The 20,875-nt window shown below is 40.9% G+C and overlaps 1 protein-coding gene across 4 annotated transcripts in view; it reads left to right on the forward strand.

Moving 5' to 3' along the window:
* LOC129727772 (serine/threonine-protein phosphatase PP1-beta catalytic subunit) overlaps positions 1 to 15,139 on the forward strand; it is a 118,513-nt gene extending 103,374 nt beyond the window's left edge. For all 4 annotated transcript variants that reach the window (XM_055685919.1, XM_055685923.1, XM_055685922.1 and 1 more), the window contains 6 exons: positions 8,920 to 9,051; positions 9,382 to 9,597; positions 9,657 to 9,796; positions 10,472 to 10,570; positions 10,647 to 10,886; positions 10,953 to 15,139. In XM_055685919.1, coding sequence (XP_055541894.1) covers positions 8,920 to 9,051; positions 9,382 to 9,597; positions 9,657 to 9,796; positions 10,472 to 10,570; positions 10,647 to 10,886; positions 10,953 to 11,069 — 944 coding nt within the window. In that variant the 3' untranslated portion in view covers positions 11,070 to 15,139. The remainder of the gene's footprint in view (positions 1 to 8,919; positions 9,052 to 9,381; positions 9,598 to 9,656; positions 9,797 to 10,471; positions 10,571 to 10,646; positions 10,887 to 10,952) is intronic.
* The last annotated feature ends 5,736 nt before the right edge of the window (positions 15,140 to 20,875 follow it).

Below are 20,875 nucleotides of genomic sequence, written 5' to 3' on the forward strand. Positions count from 1 at the left end.
ATCACCGTTTTGAGCTCAGTTTTTGTCCGATTTCAGATCTGTTTTTTTCCAAAAGATGGGTAAAAAGATGCTAATATGTGGACAAACTCTTAGAATTTTGATATCACCGCCATCCGAAAAAAGTCTATTTTTTACCCGCAAACGGTAAAAATATATGCATAAATGTTTTTTAATTTCAAGTGGGAATACTCTCCTATACTCTTCGGCAACGTCAATTTTGATTGCGGTAGTGTATATTTCATTATATTTGTTGTCTACAGCACAGAGGGTCAAGTCTGTTAAAAAAACCAGCTTAGCAAACTTATTTTTTCAATTGTTTTCTATAACAAATCGGGTCAAACATCAACAACTCTTTGAATTTTCATATCTAGCAATTTTATGTTTATTAATTTCATATTGTCTTCGTTTTATATCGAAACCATCGGTTATTACCAAAATATGGTCGCAAAAGCCCTGAAATACCGGAAAACATAACCCGGACTTTTGCGACCATATTCTGTGAACAGCCGATCTGCCGTTCCAAGCATAGTTGTCCTATGTTCTACACAAACCTTATGCACGCTGGGACACTCATGCGTGGAACGGCAGCGATGGTTTCTACTATTTTTTTAAGAGTTTTACTTTCATATTGCAGCTCTTCAATCAGCCGTTGTGTATCGGGGCTGCAGTGTTTATCGCGACCCATTACCTGTAAGCAAAATGCAAAATTTTAAAGCTGACATATGAAATATTAGTATATCAGTACAGACTTACTGTTTTTACTCAAAGAAAAACGCAAATCAATGAGCAATTTGAATTGAAAGTCACGTCACGATGTTTAGTTTACTATAAAGGGTGGACACGAAATTATTGCAACATAGAAAACATGGTGTGAAACACCGTATATTTATCACTTATAATTAAAATTCAGAGAGTAGTTTTATATACTAAGAAATCTTAGTTTGCATGTGTTGGATAAATTTTTTGAGCTCCTTGATAGAATGCTCGACACTTTCGCTTCACGCCATCAATGAGATTCTGTACAGTAGTATTCGGTTCCTTTTTACCACTTTTATTCTATGTCACTTGCATTTTTCACATTCTCCTTGGTCTTTCTGAGTTCGTGTTGCATCATAGCCCAATACGTTCCGAGAGGCCAAAGCTCCGGGCAGTTTGGCAGATTCATGTCTTCAGGAATAAAAATGACCAAATTCGCCTCATCCATTCTAACACAGTTTTCGAATAGTAACAAGAGGCTAGATCTTACCAAAATGGTGGGCTGTCTATATGCTGTCTCAGAAGACTTTTTTGAGGCATTCAGTCTTATAATTTAAACTGTTGATGGTTCTTTTTGTGACGAAAACTTGACTTCGCTTACCACAGGTGCAGATAGCCTACCAAATCAGATACTTGGCAGCGAATTTGGACACTTTCTCCTTCTCGAATCGATCATCCACTTTAAACTTATCCTTTCCAGTCAAAAACTCCTGTTCTGTTCTGGTAGTTGTTCGAAGTCAGTTTTGACATACGTTTCATCGTCCTTCTCACAGCAACTACTTTTCGTCTACAGGTTTGTGTAGAGCCGTTTGGCGCGGGTTCTGACAGTTGTCCGATGGCATCCATCAATCCTGTTTCTCGTCCTCGGCCAACTCCTCTTTGGTCGAACCGGCGACTTCGAACACTCAAGCGTCTTAGAGCTGCTGCGCTAAGGCACTATACTAAGCATCGCAACCCAGTGGCCAAACGCGAATTCAATTGCGCCAGCAACAACTATAGAAATTCAAATTAGAATATAAATATTTTAAATTATCGGGGTATAACTTCGTTATGTGCAAGTTCCAAGTTGCTTGAAATTTTATTTGGAAAACTTCTGTCACGTGCTACTAAACCGTACATTTCTGAGGATCTGCATGGTTTTTATCCCGGACGTTCGATAACAAGAAACTTGTTGGAGTTTACCTTACACTGTATTACGCGCATGGAGCTTGGATTGCAAGCGGATACAATATACACAGATTCGAAGGCAGCATTTGATCGCGTTGATCATGCTATCCTATTAGCAAAAATTTAAAGACTTGGAGTTGCATCTCTTCTTGTTAACTGGATGAAGTCTTATCTTACAGATCGATCTTTATTGGCGAAATTGGGGAATGCTGGGTCCTACAGTTTTCTAAGTTTATCAGGTGTGCCTCAAGGGAGTAACCTTGGTCCATTGCTCTTTTAGTTATTTTTCAACGATACCTGTCTTGTTCTACCACAAGGATGCAGACTGATTTATGCCGATGATCTCAAAATATATTTGGCGATAAGATCTATTGCTGACTGCTGGAAGCTGTAGAGGTACGTTGACTTATTCTGCGACTAGTGTTGCAAAAATCTTTTGATAATTAGTGTGCCAAAATGTTCCGTGATCTCATTCACCCGGAAGAAAAATCTATTACTTTGGAACTACACTCTCAACGGTGAATTACTCAATCGTACATTTGTAGTAAAAGATCTTGGTGTACTCTTAGACTACAGAATGTCATTCCAGTACCACTACGCACATATAATTTCAAAAACGGGTGAAAAATTTGGGTTTTATTATGCGAATCGCAAGAGAGTTCAGAAACCCATATTGCTTAAGAGCTTTATACTTCTCGCTTGTGCGTTCTGTACTGAAATCATGTGTTATTGTTTGGAGCCTGTACGCAGAAATATGGATCAGAAGAATTGAATTTGTACCGTCTAGATTTATACGCTATGCCCTTCGGTTCTTACCTTGGCGTAACAGGATTGAGCTGCCTTCATACGAAGAAAGATGTCGTCTACTAAGCATGGATACTCTAGCTAAAAGACAGAAGATAATCGGAGCTGTTTTGGTTGGTAAATTTATGACTGGCCTCATAGATGCCCCCTGTCGCAAATAAACATTAACGCCCCCGCAAGAAACTTCAGATCAACAGATATACTCAGTCTTGACTTCCAGCGTACTGTATACGGACAAAATAAACCAATCAGAGCGATATGTAGATTATTTAATAGTTTGTATGTGCATCACAGAGAACAGACGTTCATCTTCTTTTCAAAAGATGTGTAAAAACTTGCAACCGCCATTTACCACTAAGTGGTTATGCTCCCGTTATGTGGCGCTTTTGTCGCTTACAAACCAAGCACTGATATCGATAATATATCGATACAGCAATATTTATGCAGTGCAACTGGGGCACCACAAGACAGATTTCGTTAGTGTATTAACGTATTTTGATTCAAATTTTTACACACGATTTTCAAATTTCTTTATATGAACATGAATGTCTGTTCTCTGTGTGTGCATTTCGACTTTTGTATTTCTAGTGATAGTTTTAAAAATAGGCTAAGACAAACCCTGTGGCAAATTTTAAATATGTATGTATGCTACGCTAATGTTAATTGTTCAATGTTAAATGTTTTTATGTTTAATGCTAATTGTTAAATCGTTGTTTGATGCTTATTGTAAAATATTATTGTATGTAGAAGTATGAATGTAGAAATCCTGGTGGGGTTTTTACGCCCGTTGGCTCTCAGCTATCTCAAGTGGGCTTTTCCCCACCCTAGAAAAAACCATCACGACCTTAATGGCTAGATGGTAAAATAAGAAAATAAATAAATAAATAAACTTTGATCTTCTGGACGTACGATTTCGAAACTCCAAGCCCTTTTTCCAGAGCTGCATGCCACCGCGGGTTGACGTGTGGCGATCGTCGAGGACACACAATACATGTGCGACCACTGTGTAACAGGGGGTCACCCTGTACACACTCAAATTTGCCCGGCGAAACCCTTACAGGGCGGCTAGATACCTCTACCGGACTTTCGGACTTTTGCTAGAACACAGAAGAAAAAAACAACAAATAAATAAAATAACTTATCGGGTTTATTTCCTCCAGCTGTCGTAAGTGGCTTCTCCTATTCTACTGATGGAGACGTCTGGTGCTTCTTCCAAGCTGTTCCCGAGATAGCGGCATCCACCAGCAGCTGCAACGATGGTCTTCGGCGGGTGGTGTTTTCCGCTCCTTGTTGATTAGCCGGGGTAGCAAACACTGCTTACCAATCCGGCGAGCAACACACAACAGTAGCACACGATCCACGGGCCAACGGGACAACCTTCGTTGGACTTACACAACACAAAGCGGCACAACCTTCGCTTTTTGCGAGACAAGAACTGTAAAAATTTAACAGTAAAAAACGCGCACAGAAACGTAAACAAAACGACGCGTGTCTCACCGTGGTCGAGGCTAAACTCAACTCTTCCCGCGATGGATGCCTCTGTTGCCGACCACAACAAACCCGCCGTGACGTCGAAGTCAGCATTCAGCACATCACTTTTCCACAGCTAGAGGGTAATCCCGGCCTATCTAACCCTAAACATTATTTCACAAACATAAATAAAAAATTATCGGCCCCAACAAAACGCGACAATATCGTTCACAAACAAAAAACGAACGAATTTAAACAAATTTACGTGAACGATATTCAGCGCAAGTGGTGAGAACTGTCATAACAAGTACACGCTGCTGCGGGAGTGTCCAAATGCGGGTAATTTTCACTTATACACTCTCTCGAAGCAGTACCCATAATTAGGGTTATTTTTACACGTACACGCTCTTGCAGCGTTACACATAATTAAGTAAATTTTCCACTCAATGTTAATATTGTAACCGCACAGGTTACAACTGACAGTACCTAACAGTCCCGGACCAGCAGCGGGAATTAGCCTAGGGGTGGTGAGGGTCGAACCAGGGACAGTCGATTCCTCGCAAAAGCCACAAGTACCCGAAAGCAACTCTGACGGAGCGAATAGAGCCGCTCCCACCACCCAAATGCACTAATTCGCCCATTAGGACTGATGCCAGTAAGGTCCCAATTATGGCAACTGGCAGCGTTGTAAATGGATATGAGTTGGATTTCGTAATGGTATCACGTCCATGGGTTGGCACTTGCATTGAGCTCGCTTAGTAAAGTCGTGTGACAACGGCTTGAAACGGCGAGGTGGTACCCGGTGCAGGGGTCTACGTTCCATAAAACCTAGCAGGCCTTTCAGTACTTTCCGAGTCCATTGCCTGGTGGGAATCAGGCAGGAGTAGGATCAGATGGTTGTTCCTGAGTTGCGCCGGTCAGTGGAGTCATAGTTGCTCATAAGGCGCTATGATTGCTTACCCTAGCCATGACCTCACTGCTTCGGAATAGTCCACCATGGGACCACATAGGCGACTACTCCACCATGGACAAGGATAGCGGCTGGAAGGGGGACCCATTTAACATCAAGATGAACGCAATCAAAACGAAAGAGACGAGTGCGGAGGGATTACAAAATCCCGCATCCAGTGGTCTCCGCAGAAGAAGGTGGAGACGGATGCGACGAAGTCTGGAGGTGGAAAAACGGCGAATCCGTCCGTGTCCACACCAGACATTTCGGTAGACGGTCCCTTGCTAGTCAAGGCCGTCGAAAGGTCACGCGGACACGCAGAAATATATATTAGGAAACATCTAACGTTGTTTTTGCTGTTAAACCGATTGCTCGAACGTCACAGCAACGATGAGACTGATGTAGGTACGTAACTATAAAAACATGTTGATATAGCGAAGGTAATACAGCGGGGCAGGCTCCAGTGTGCTGGAATACCTGACCTGACGAAATACCCGCCGAAACTATCTTCAGCAAGAGGCCGTCGACTCCGTGCTAGGCCTTGCACTTAGTAAATGTGCCCGCAGGAAGAAGATGCACGATCTGCTGGTGAACGAGGTAACTGAAGAAAGTCTAGGGTCTAACGAAGTAGTAGAATTAAATGGAAACATAACCTATTCTCAATATTCAATTCCATTCTACTAACACTAAGACGCTCAAAAAGAAATTTATTTGAAGCTTAGAAATGCCAAGATAATTCCACGATTATTACCTATATAAAACAGAGAATCCGTCTTTGAAGGTTGCGGGTCGAAGGAAACTTTTACTCAGTCTAAGTCACATACCTCCTGTTCTTGTTCATCCGAGACATTCTTGTAAAACTACACATATTGCTTTGGTACAGGGTGCGGCAGAAAAAAAAGCGAAAATGTTCAAACTTTAGTATTTGGTTACGATTACTTTCAAGCGGTACGGAAAGGTATGCCAAAGAAGGTATTACGAGTTAGCTGCTCGTCCATAAGACGCCGAATGAGGTTTCCAGGATGGTAGGGTGCCATTTGATCATAGTTTATTACATCAAAGAAGTCTCTACAGGATTCTCTTATGCAGCGGAACCAGAAACATGAAGGTCCGCGGTTCACACGTATGCTAAACGTGATTCGTCGGCGTAATGAATTCTCGTTACATTAGAAAACCTGCCAAAGCAGCCAATATTTCGGTAAAATCGATGCGAAGAATCATCATTGATTGAGCTAGAATAAAACACCACTTCATTACGGAGCAGATAATGGAGTTACGCGTGACTTCTTCGAAGAGATTACTTTTTTAGTTGAAGAAGGTAAAAATTGTTCAAAAATGTGTTTTTCCGACAAAAAACCTTTTCAGCATCGATGCTGTGATCTATAAGCGCACAGACCGGTTCATTCCACCGAACAAATTTGTGGGTATGCCGGGAAAAGTGATATTGAAGTTTCAAATCGAACATCCGGCGGACTCCACGATGTTTGACTTTGTGGTGTCCAACGGTTTGAACTGGTGTTAAAATCAACAGTAGTGTTTACCGTTATTTTAAAAAATCAAGTGATCTTTGGGTGAAAGCCAACTTCCCTTATGATCCTAGAGTAAAGAATCAAGTTATCTTTGGATGTAGCCAACTTCCCCGTAGCTGCCTAGAGATCCGGCCCGTTGGATTTTTTGAGTTGGGTGTATGTTGTAGCACATTGCAGGCTTGTGCTTGTGCAACACCTTATCTTAGTCTGAAAACTTTAAAGTCTGTCACGACGCGCACGTGGTTGGAAAAAGAACCTACATAAATGACAGTGCACATGTTACGGAATGAGCCACGCGACGCCTCTGAGCAAGCTTATCTATTTCAACAAATTATAAAGTTCGCATGAGGATGGCCATATCACTAAATCTTAATATTTTTAGATTATTGATGTCCTATGACGCGCTTTCTAGGACTGCAGCAAGAACGAAAAAAACCACCCCGTCGTCGGTCCCATGATTGGCGCCCAGATCTAGTATCGAATGTGAAAATAAACTATTTTGATACTCCAATCGATTTCACGAAACCAGAAACTCTCTCCCTTCGTTGTTTCAATATCAATTCATCAAAACAGCCTTCGCTGCAGCAAATTGCCATCTCCGCTGGCATAAATTGCTATAAATGCCGGTCGGGCGGTTCCGTTCCGCCAAAGCTCAGCCCCTATCCAGAGCAAACCGGCTACTGTGGGTTAATTCAGCTTCTCCGTCAGCTTAATTTTTCCTTCGCAATAGTCGTCACCACAATGCAGGAAAGCACCGGGTAATCATCAACCCGGCGTAGAGGGAAGAGCCGCTTGATGCCACGCACATCTGCGCTTACGTCGAACGACGATGGCCGCACGAAAGCATTCCATCGTGAATAAACTGTCAAACAGCGGAGCAATCATCCTGTGCGTCCTGCACCTCCAAGCTCTCTTTTTTTTTGCGGGCGGGCGGGCACGATGATATATGGGGAATATTTCACAGCCAACAAACATAAAGAGCTTGATAAATGTCTGATGTGATGTGCATGCGTATAATCGTTTGGATCGACGACGTTAGACTAGGTCAAGGCTGTGGTGAGAAGAAAAAATCGTACTGTTTTTTGTCAAATTCTTTAATTTATCATTTTCCTATTCGAATCATCACACTTATGCTGTGCGTAACAAAAACAACGTCCTTATGATGGATGCATATTTTGCAAACCGAACAAATTAGCACCAAATGCCAATTTGCCATGACACATTGCGGCACGCTACCAGCTAGTAGCTTCGAAAACTCATTCATCATGTTCGCAACCGCCAATAATTGCAATACATAATCGAAAAACAAAATGCTTTTTCCGCGGACTCGTGGGTGCGTATCTACCTTCGCGCTGCACCTGATACTTTTCCTTCCGATGAGTGTCAGGTTTAGGATAATAAAAGTAAATTGAGTGATCGTAATGGGATGACGTACAGCTTTTGGGGTTTCGGTGGATTGAATAGACGATGAAACGTATTTTCGATGACATTTGTTAAGAAATGAAATGAAAAACAAAAAAAAACCTTTTGGGCGAATGTCCATGGACATTTAGGTTTCAATGACGGTTGTGCTTTTGTCTTCACGATTGTGATGTTATCTTCTTAATATGGGTTTTGATGACATCAAGTAAACTTAGAGTCGACGAGGGTGTATTTTTGTGCAATAAGCTCAATAAGAATCAAATAAAAAATTTAATAAATTAAAAAAAAAAGCCTATATCACTGATTCACGTCCTGGCCATTTTTCGATAATAGTTTCTATGCACTTGACTCCATCGCCAACAACTCGAGCTGGTTAAACACTCGTAAACACCGCGAAGTGGAGGAAAAGCCTATCCAAACAACAACAACAGCGAAAGAGATGGAGACAATATGAGAAAAAAAGAAGAAGTGCGAAACAAGCTCGGACTGATGGGGAAGCCAAGTGTGGCAATTTAATTCTGTCGTTTCGCATGTGCAAACGACACGATTTATATGCGGCAAACTGTAGTGACACTGTAAAATTCTGATGTAGCTGCAGCTGCAGCCACAAGAGTACTGGAACTGGATTTAAAAGACTGACAAGTGACGGAATCAAATAATTAATAATTCAACATTGTTCATTGGTTTTACGCGAATGGAAGTTGCATGATGAGCAGCTAGATTAAAAGATGTGATATTGAATAACTATTTCAACTTTGAATAGAATAGCTCACGTTTTATTTCAAACGACTAATTTCTTGTTTTTTTTTGCTCTATTTACAGTCAGAGGATGTCGACCCGGAAAGCCAGTTCCCATGTCAGAAGAAGAAATCCGAGGACTATGTCTGAAGTCACGCGAAATCTTCCTACAGCAGCCAATTTTGCTCGAGTTAGAGGCACCTCTGAAAATTTGCGGTAAGTTATTCTGGTTTGTTGATTTTTTTTCTCTTTCAATAGAAGTAAAAACATTGACTCTGCTGTTCACTTCTTACCGCTCTGTATGAGAAAAAACGTAAGGAAAATATAAAACATACATCCTTTGTATTGTGGAATCACAATAGGAACAAAAAAAGTTCAGCTTGCTATACTCTCTCACATGAATACCCCAGCGGCACGGTTTCATGCCTCTCGGAATCGAAACAATGCGACAGCTTCCGGGAGTGTCCCCTTTTATTTCCCGGTAGACCGCGACCAGATGGAAGTCAGAGGTTCAACGTGTGTTTTCCCTTCTGTTCCCATTCGCAGGAGACATCCACGGTCAGTACACAGATCTGCTGCGGCTGTTCGAGTACGGTGGCTTTCCACCGGAGGCCAACTACCTGTTCCTGGGGGACTACGTGGACCGGGGCAAACAGTCACTGGAGACGATCTGCTTGCTGCTGGCGTACAAAATCAAATATCCAGAGAACTTCTTTCTTCTCCGGGGTAATCACGAGTGTGCCAGTATTAATAGGATATACGGTAAGCGGAAACGAGTGGAAAGTTTTTTTTTTGTACTGAATTGCTTCATTTTTTTCCAGGATTCTATGACGAGTGCAAGCGAAGGTACAATGTCAAGCTGTGGAAAACTTTCACCGATTGCTTCAACTGCTTGCCGATTGCGGCCATTATCGACGAGAAAATTTTCTGCTGCCACGGTGGACTGAGCCCGGACTTGAATGTGAGTTATTTTTTCGCTTTATTTTGCGGGATTTTTATTCATGGGAAAACATGGACGTAAGAATCCGGAATCACTGCACATTTACAGCAGCGCTGTTAGTGGTCGTATCAGGAATCTTTTGACAGCAGTTTCTTTTGAAAATATTCAGGTGACTTTTCAGCTTGATTCGTTTAATTTGAGAAGAAGTGTAGGACGGAAGCAGAAGTTTCGGATTATAAGATTGCTTAAAACACGATTCTGACAAAAATACTCTCCGGAGAATTCATGTGTGTTATCACTATCATAAGGTTCTCGCCAGTGAGTAACTGAACCGGATTTACTCGGAATTTGTACAGCAAAACGCTGGCAGAGTATGAAGGATGCTCACTAAACGTAAGTGTAAAAGGATTTCGGGCAGCTATCAGGCCTGAAGAATTCGAGAAGATGCTCATAGCCAATCCAGATTTTTGTAACTAAAGTATTTATAAAGGCCTATGAAACTTTCGTAAGGTTTGAACAGATTTGACATTTCAAATTCTTTTCAATTCTTTTAATTCTATCCAGTCGAGGAACCTTGGAAAGTACTCAGTAGATATTGGAGAGGAGCGCTAACTTAACGTGGGATGCTGCAGAAATTATTTTGACACCCTATCATTTTTTATACGTTAAACCTATTAAACAATTTTCATCTTCTAGCATATGGAGCAGATCAGAAGAATCATGAGACCAACAGACGTTCCCGATACTGGATTGCTGTGCGATCTTTTGTGGAGTGACCCTGACAAGGACGTAAAGGTAACCGCTTATCTGCGGCCATAAATAACAACCCTCACTCTAGCTCTATTTAAATCGTTTTCCGTCTCCACTTCAGGGCTGGGGTGAGAACGACCGTGGCGTCAGTTTCACCTTCGGCGTGGACGTGGTGTCAAAGTTTCTCGAAATGCACGACTTGGACCTGATCTGTCGGGCGCATCAGGTGGTCGAAGATGGGTACGAATTCTTCGCGAAGCGCTCGCTGGTGACACTCTTCTCGGCTCCGAACTATTGTGGCGAATTTGACAACGCTGGTGGCATGATGTCGGTGGATGACCATCTCATGTGTTCTTTTCAGGTAAGCACGTTTTCCTCTTTCCTTATCAACATTTCAATTTATTTGCTGTTTGTTTTTGCTCGACAGATTCTAAAACCATCGGAAAAGAAGGCAAAGTATCAGTACACTGGCACGAACGCGAACCGACCGCAGACGCCCCAGCGAAACCAGAATCAACCGTTGCCGCCGAGCAAACGGAAATAATAATTTCTCTCCCTTCTGAATCGCTATCTGACCCGACGGCGCGGCGGCGGCAGTGGTGGTGGCGGAAGCAGCAGGAAGCAGAAATCATCTTCATCTTCATCACCCTCGCCCAACTCAGCCGGTTCATCTTCATCATCTTCCCGATCGTCTTCATCAACTGCCGTCCCAGCAGCTGGTGGCATCGGAACAACCGCCGCATCCGATTCATTAATTAACAATAGTAGCATTAGTACTCGCCTAGAAATCCAAAACCACCAGCACTCATCTCGAGGCCCGGCCTCAGTTTCTACGTCTCCTTACCCAACCGCAAACCAACGTGCCCGCAAACCCAATCGGCTAACAACTTTCGTCCACGACGCTGAGTACTACGAGGAGCGCGACGAGGAGGACGAGGACGAAGATGACGAAGAGGAGGAAGAGGAACTTATCGTAATTATACCGCCCCCGCCACCACCTCCCCATCATCATCAGCAGGTGATGGTAATGCAGAAACAGTTGCACTCGCTGCGGTTGCAGTCGCCCACAGAACAACAACAGCAACTACCACAAACAATACAAATTTTACCGAAGGCGATCAAGGTACCAATCGCAGTTCCACCACCGACACCGCCGTTACCATCATCAGCATCCTCTTCCGGTGGCGTTTCACCCTGGGTACCACTTCGAGCGGCACCCCAGCAGCAGCAGCAACAAACACCCCCCTCATCATCATCCTCGTTATCATCTTCCACGGCTGCACCAACAGCAGGAGGGCTACAGCAAACATTATCATCGGTAACGTTTTCCACCTTCCGGAGAGTACACTGAAATTAACAAAATCGAACACAAGCGAATCAGGTGGGACGCATTTTTTTTTTGGCTAAATTTTCTGTCTAAAAATTTGATAAGCGGCAATTCGTGTAAACACTTATTTTTTCAGCGCTGTTTGAACTTTTTTTTTTTAAATCTTATTCCATACTTGATTTCAATTCGACGTTAGAGAAATAAACAGACAGATTGATACTGATTGAACCGAGCAGTTTTGAAATCCTACCATTAATTTAGAAAATCTATACCGAGCGTCTTAGCAGAGTGATTTAAGAAATCAAAGAAATAGTTATCGGTTTCCGTTATACTCTACTAGAAATTTTTTTTTGGAAATAAATATTGAAATTCAGTCCGCGCAAATCTATTAGCGAATTTCTTTATTCCACTGTGTGAGGGCAAAACTGCCGAGGAATAATAAAACGTCATCGCCATTTAAGACGCAAGTAAGAAAGAGATGCCAGATAATTGTTTACGAACTTAGCACGTGCGGTGGTGGGTTGAAGCTGACAAATTTCACAGTGCGCTTCGGGCAGCACGGCAGGTCAAAACTGAGTCAAAATCGAGCGAATAAAGAAGGGTTTTGACAGCAGTTAGTGCGCTTCCAGGTCAAAACGAGGTGAGCTGGTGGAATAAAGAAATTCGCTATATATTTCGACTGTGACATACAGTCTTCCTCAGTGCTTAGGGGCCATCCACATACCACGTGGACAGCCTTGGGGGGGGAGGGTTGATTAATGTCCACGGTCCATACAATCTTTTTAGAATTTATATAGGCAGTTGTCCACGGAGGGGGAGGGGGGGGGGGTCAAAATCGTTAAAAATCTGTCCACGTGGTATGTGGATGGCCCCTTATGTGGACTGGTGCACATAAGCACTGAGGAAGACTGTATGTCACAGTCGAAATATATATTTGCGCGGACTGAATTTCAATATTTATTTCCAAAAAAAAAAATTTCTAGTAGAGTATAACGGAAACCGATAACTATTTCTTTGATTCCTACCATTAATATTAAATTGCTCAAACTTATCGAGGGCGAGTTCGCCCTTCTTTAAAAATGTCGCTTGAATAACATTATTTCTGGCGCTCGTATGTTCTTTTCTTGGCACACTACATTGAAATGTGTTTTGATAATTAATTTTCACATGCCATAATAATGATTGGTAAACTGATGGTCCATCTTTGGAAGCCTAGCCCCAAAAACCGATGAATGATTGCTATTTTTTTTCGCAAAACAGATAAAAAAATCCTACACATGCATAACATACGGAACATCTATAGTGAAATCAATGTAATGTATACTCATTTATCTGTCACAATAGCTCAGTATCTTCAATACTATAAATCAAGCAGAATAGTACATCAATAGCAGGGCAAGCAAGCTAACAGAAAGTCTAGAGATAAACATTCATGCTTTTAAAACTGTAATAACTATACCTACCTGTGATTTTTGTCAGCAAAAGTCGAACCACCACCATCACACACAGACACGTTTTGAGTTACATATACACACACATACTCACACGGCCGATTGCATGAACTACCTTATCCTATTTAGATTCTATAACGGACTTTATAATGTTAGTGACAGTTTAGTAGAATATGAATGATTGTGAGTAAAATTGCGCGCGGGAGAGTGACTAGAATGGTTTGTAAAATCTTAAGCTGTCAAACGCAAATCTTCGTCTATGTGAGATAAACCAAATCAACAAATAAACAAATGAAAACAGTGATGATAATCATGTTTTATATAGCAACCAATAACAGGAGATCCAACAACACGTAGATGCGTTTGCTGATACGCGAGGGGCACTACAAAAATAACAAAACACCCACACACGAATACACATTCAGGCGTTCAAAGGTGGAAATATATAGCAATGATGTATAGAACAAAAGTTTAAAGTAAAAAAAAAACAGAGTAAATATAACCGTTGCAGAAAAAATCGAAACTATGTGTAATCAATAGGGGAGGACAATAGAAATCCAGAACAAAAAAAATCAGAATAAACAGAACTAGTGTTATAAATAATTAGAGCAAACGACGATAGGGATAGAATATATCATTGCGTACCGACTGCTGTCGAAATCTGTGGCGGTGGCAAGCAACAAAGGCAGCAAACGAGTGAAAGTACATACCATACCGAGTGTGTGCAGTAGGTAACGTAATCCATTTGTAAGCCAACAAACAAACAAACAAAAAATAATCAACAGAACCTATAGCCACACATTATCATCAGAAAAAAAATATGAGCAGAAAAACGACCACGATGTTAGTAACCAAAAAAAAGCAGTCGATAACGACTCCCAGAGTTCGTGTATCTATTACTGGAAGCTAGCGTAAAACTATCAATGTAGTTGCAAATCTAAACTAAAGTATTGTAGCTGCTAAACAAGGAATGAATAGTGGTTTTTAAACAAAACTCACATCGTCTAAGTTTCCAACTCGCTCATCATTTTATCACTAAATTAATACAGAACAGAAAGGGCAAAAATTGCAAATCAAAATAATGAATTGCCTTCTCACTGTAGAACAGATGAAAAAAAGAAGAAGCACGAAAGAGTAGATGAATCGATTCAGTTCTGATTCCTTTCTCCACCCGTGAGTGTATTGCGAGCGAAAAAAAGTAAAGGTTGAATAAAGTAACCCGGGAACTTTAGCGGTATTTTTACTAACAAGTCCCGCAACACCACATTCAATTTCAATCAGCCGATTATAAGCTTATCTCTTCTTAGTTTTCATTTTCTAACCCAAGAGTGGCTGTGAATTATACTTTGAAAGAAAGAAAAAAACTTTTAATGGCCCATCAAACAGGTTGAAAACTTAAACTTCAACTCACCTAATTGAATTTACTTTCACTAACAACAGCTGCAGTGCGCATTATTCTGTTTGTAACACCGCTTACTGTTATCAGTTGCTACGTCCCTAATAAAAAAAGCACTACCCCCTCTAAAAAAGTCGTCCGATGACAATTTCTTCGCACTCCCGTTTGCAAAAAATAATATCAGCAACTTTTTTAGTCCATGTTAAAGATCGATGACAGAACAAAATGAAACACAATAATAATAATGATGATTATATAAATAAATTATTACGATTATTACACTTATTAGGTTAAAAGTGTGATGAAGAACAACCGACAGGACAGGAAAGGAAAGAATCGTTGGTCCGGTCAGGATGAAAAAAAGAAAACAAACGCTAGCTATACAGAGCAGCGACAGTTGCAAATCAAGAGAAGAGCGAAATAAAGGATATTTAACAGAATTGTGGGCAGGCTTTAACTGAAATAATAGGCCAGATGTATGATGACTGCATGCTTTTGGAAGTTTGGGCTCAGATATATAATAAGTCGATATGAAAAACGAAATTCAGCGGAAACAGTGTTTTCTCCGGCACCCTATATGCTGATTGAGAGAGGGCGTTTCTAACGTCGAAGACGAGGAACGTATCGTAAGAATGAAAACGCGCGCAAATGTCTAATGTTTGTGATATTGAAAACAAATTGCGCAATGATTTTCATTACATAAAGAAGAACAAGGGTTATTAAAAACGCTGCATGTCAGGATTGAATTTCAAGGAATCCTAGGGGTTTGTTATGTAAAATCGGTTGAAAAATGTCTTATTCATTAAATAGAAAGCGCTGAATTCAAATTGACCTGACCGACATTGAGGGAAATTGGCAAAACAGCCGGAAAAATAGTTGAGACATTTGGATTGTAACGGAATGAATTGAACGTCTGCAATAGGGAACAATAATCCGAATATTATAAATTTTCGATATCTGGAAAAATGAATGGTTAGGCGTTGTACACAAATATCGTAACGCTGAAAATCTAGATTTCAGATCCCCTCCCCCCCTATGTAACGATTACGTAGCGCTGATCAGCCTGACTCCCCTCCGAAATTTTCAATTTCAAGCAAACATGACAGTTACTACGTAACTGTCTCTACTAATTCTTTCTTCTAAAATTCTCGCGTAATTTTCAAAGGGACCTAAGTAACAATGACAGATTCTCTCCTCTCTCACTTTGTTTCGTTAATAACGTCGTCATCTAGGTCGTCATTATATATACTTTCTAAGCTTTTTTTTCCCTTAATCGAGAGATAGTAATACTGTCTTGCTTACTATGCATTAAGTGTTATGAAATATGGAAAAAATAACATAATTATTGATCAAAGAGAAAGTAAACAAAGAGAGTCTCTCAATGTTAGATAGGTCGCTTTGAAAAATTACGCGAGAATCATGTTATTGTTTCCATATTTCATAACACTCAATGCATAATAAGCAAGACAGTATTACCACAGATAACAGATATCCAAGCTATAACAAAAAACTCCAGAAATCGTGTGTAAGATTTCAAATTCTTACTCGTTTGGAATGCTAACGACATCTTTCTGCAACTTGCGACTTGAACCACTTTAGTGATGGCAGCGCTGGATTATAGTCAAAGCTGCCAGACGCATGAAAGTTCTCACAAATAATAGAGTAGCTGTTTTTGCAACGATATGACACTGTTTTTGTGAGGTTTGTGTATTTTTTTCCATATTAACACTAAAACAAACAAATATATTGCAATAATATCGATAAGAGCTGGAAAACTATCGATTTTATCGAATCATTGACCACTAAGTGCTCTTAGCGCCACCATACTGCGTATTGCGACATGCTAAAAAACCGTTGCGTCTTTTTACACATGAAGCAAAATTAGCTTAGATGTCTGTTATCTGCGGTATTACTATCTCTCGATTAAGGGGAAAAAAAGTTCAGAAAGTATATATAATGACGACCTAGATGACGACGTAATTAACGAAACAAAGTGAGAGAGGAGAGAATCTGTCATTGTTACTTAGGTCCCTTTGAAAAATTACGCGAGATTTGATAGCTGCTAGTACAGTATTTGTTTCTGTTTCTGGATCGAACAGAAGACCGATGGTGTGGTTAAAACCAGGATCAAAGCTCTAGGTTCAGCATTTGGTTTCCACAGCAAAACACGGCGGCAGTTTGCTGTTGTTTGGTACAATGGCGACTTCACCGAACCGCGAGACGAACCGGTTCTGGAAACAAAAGGGAACCTGCCGCAACAAATATTCCAGTTTGAGTCGAATATCTCCGATGCAAAACTTTCCCTTACTACCCAACCACAATGTTGTGTTTTAAGCGAGGTTTTAAGTGCGATACTTCCGGACCTACGTAACTGCGACGCCAGCAATCATCTTCTACCCGTGGTCGCTATGCCCTAAATTCTCCTTGTTTTGCAACCGCTTTCCGCCCCAGATGCCCAACAAACCTCCACTCGATCTGTAGTCGCAGTTGTCCGGTATATCAACAAGAAGACACCATACAGCAGATTGGCCACTGGCAGCAAGTCCTTTGCCGGTGTGACCAAAGTTAGTAAAGATAAGACGATTGAAACTAAGGCTGGAATGAGTGACCTGACCAAGGAACTCGCTTATAAAAACAAGAAAATTGGCGCTCTCGAAGAAACTCTAAAGAGCAGATTTTGATGTACAAAAAGAGATAAAAAACAGCAATTCTTATGAGAATCTATTTTTTGAACGTTTTGTGGGTCCATTAAATGAACTCGGATCAACATGCCACACATCCATTAAATGAACTCGGAGCAGCATGTTCCCTGGATTCATGTGAGTTGTTTGCTAAATTTTTCGCTTCTGTTTTCGCCGACAGCACTGCTTCCGAATCGGATGCTAAGATTGCTTCGGCAGATGTACCGTTAAACTTAGTTGATCTAAGTTCATTTGAAATTACTACGGATATGATACTGGGAGCTGCGAAAAGACTTAAATCTTCTTTTTCTGTGGGGCCCGATGGAATCCCAACAGTAGTCTATACCCGCTGTGCAACCGTTTTAGCTGAACCCTTATCTCGCATTTTTAACCGATCATTTGAGCAATGAAAACTCCCGCAGATTTGGAAGCAGTCGTATACATGTTTCCTGTATTTAAAAGTGGAGATCGACGTAACATTAGGAATTAGAAAATTGTGGTTAGCTCGGGAATCTTATCTTGTACGAAAAACTTCATTTCTAGCGACCAACACGGGTTCATGCCACGACGTTCTGTTACCACAAATCTTTTGGACTTCACAACGACTTGCATGGAGCAGAAGGCCCAGATTGACGTCATATACACTGATTTAAAGGCAGCTTTTTACCGAATTGATCACCGCATACTTTTACGAAAGCTTTTGAAACTTGGTGCGTCGCAACAATTTGTTGGTTGGCTAAGATCTTACTTATGTGGTCGGACACTACGCGTGATGTTGAACTCCTGCTCATCCATCCTCGTTCTCCAGTACATCTGGAATACCACAAGGTAGTCATATGGGGCCGCTCCTTTTCTTACTTTATTTCAACGATGTGACATTGCTATTGAGTAGGTACTGGGTGTAAGTGGTGTATGCTGATGATCTGAAGCTGTATTTGACTGTGCGGACCATTGATGATTGTCGTGAGTTACAAAGATTGCTGGATATTTTTATAAGTTGGTGCCGCAGAAACTTGCTCATAGTCAGTATCGCGAAATGCCAGATCATGACATTCCATCGCATTGCGAATCCTGTCCTGTTCGACTATAAGATTGCCGGTCATGGGATCGAAAGAGTGGATCAAGTTAACGACCTTGGTGTTTTGTTCGATGGCAAGCTCAACTTTAATCTGAACCGCTCATCTATCATTTCTAAGGCAACTCGGCTTCATTGGTAAAATAGGACGTTACGAACTAATTTCATTTTTTGTCATAATTGACTTACATTTTAAGTTTAGTAAAGCGGGCAATGTATGTAGTTTTGCGGGAATGCGAAGATAAACGGGATAGAAGGTGTGACTAGACTTAGAAAAAATTTCCCTCGTCCAGACGGGACTCGAACCCGCTGTAGAAATAATAATTCATTATACATAGTGTGCGTAAAGAGACCAGAGTTGCCAATGTTCCAGTTTAAACTGGATTCTTCCAGTTTTTTTTTCAAGTGATCCAGTCAAACAGTTCAATCCCATAATCTTTCAGTTTTTTTTTTGTATATCTGCCAGTTTTATCCAGATTTTTTGGACACTCAAGCTCCGGTTGGTTTGGAAATATTTTGAAAACGTAAATTTTGTGGTTTGATAAGTCAGTGTTGAAATTCTTAACAGCATTTTCAGTATTGTATCTTCTCGCACGAAACACGGCCTACTTTATTTTCCTGATTTTGCGATAAACTGGGCGCGCAATTTCGAATTTTATTCCTGTGAATGAAATTTTTTAGTCTACAATTTCCACAAAATGTAAGCTCGAAGTTGCTGTATTAAAACTTATATTGGATTCAATAGCCATCACAGAGAAGCTCTCTCACAATTAAATTTTTTGGTATTTTGTATATCTATATGGAATCCAGTTTTTCCAGTTTTTTCTTCAGCATTCTTCCAGTTTAATTTAAAATTGTATTGGCAACTCTGAAAGTGACCACTCTCTCAGTTACAGGAATAAACTCCCACAGGGCAGTGTGTACAGTTTCATCGCGGTGTGATGAGATGCGGGAACACAATAGTAGAGGGCAAGGTTGTCAATACGAAAGAATATCGTCGATAATCGTCATCGCCGTTACCGATAACGTATGGTATCGTTATTGACGATGACGATACCATCTTCAAACATTAACGTTATCGGCGATAACGATAGTCACCAGACGTTAGCAGCTCACTAACGCCTTATGCCAGTTTTGTCTGCTGTGGTAGCGAATGGTGTACGACTTGATCAAAGCAGGCACGGGGTGTGGAAACGTTTTTTCACTTCGGAGGATTGGTGACGAAACATCACTAGGCAACAGGAAGAAACTTTTCCTTATTTGTTTAAAGCACAAATTCGAATAGTAAGGTATGTAGCATTGTCATATTTGCATTTGAAATGTATCTAAATGATATAACTAATAAAGCAAAAGATGGTATTGCAGTGGATGGTAATAAACAAACGTTATTGATTCGATACCGTCCAGTAGCTATCGTCATTGACAATGACGATAATGTCTGAAGACGTAAGCGTCATCGTCGATAACGATAACAGACGGTATCGTTATCGGCGTTTACGATAAATTATCGATTAACAACCTTGGTAGAGGGTGATTCGACATTGGTCTTAAGCCTGTAGTACAATCTTTGTCTAATGGTCAAATATTTGACCTTCTGACATAATGGTCAAATTTATTTGACATCATGGTTGTTGTTTGCCCGTGTTTGCCCCATGTTAAAATTGGAGAGTGACAAATAATTCTCTTTGACCAAATTTTTATCTGTCAAAAAGTGACAAATATTTGTCGCTCGGTCAAAGAGTGTACTACAGGCTTTAGGAAGAGTTAACCTTACCCAGTAGTTTAATTGGCCAAAACACCTTGCCGGAGACAATGGAGATTGCGGGTTCAAGTCCCGTCTGGACGAGGGAAATTTTTTCTAAGTCTAGTCACACCTTCTATTCCCGTTTATCTTCGCATTCCCGCGAAACAACATACATTGCTCGCTTTACTAAACATAGGACGTGATTTTAATAATCCATACTGTTTGAAAGTTTATACTGTTCACTCGTGAGACCAATATTGGAAAATGCGCTTAGTTGGATTTTGAGGATTGCACGAGTACAAAAAAGATTTATCCGCTTAGCGTTGAGAAATCTTCCCTGACGTGATCCCGGTAACCTACCACCGTATTCCGAGCGGTGTCGCCTTATTGGCCTTGACACGCTTGAACGACGCAGGAGAATCCAGCAAGCCGGATTTGTGGCCAAGTGATTGAATGGCGAAATTGACTCACCGAGAATCCTATCCTTGCTGAATTTTCGCGTTCCGCAACGCTCACTAAGGTCCGCTGGATTGCTACAACTCAGAGTGCATCGCTCAATGTTCGATTACAATGAACCTGTCACTGCATGTGTTCGAGCATGCACTTCAAGCATTCACTTGAAGAAATCTTCGAATTCGGAGAAACTTCGAACAAATTCCTCCGAAAAGTGACTATT

This window comes from Wyeomyia smithii, chromosome 3, assembly GCF_029784165.1.
Source record: "Wyeomyia smithii strain HCP4-BCI-WySm-NY-G18 chromosome 3, ASM2978416v1, whole genome shotgun sequence".
In the NCBI taxonomy this organism is placed as follows: Eukaryota; Metazoa; Arthropoda; class Insecta; order Diptera; family Culicidae; genus Wyeomyia; species Wyeomyia smithii.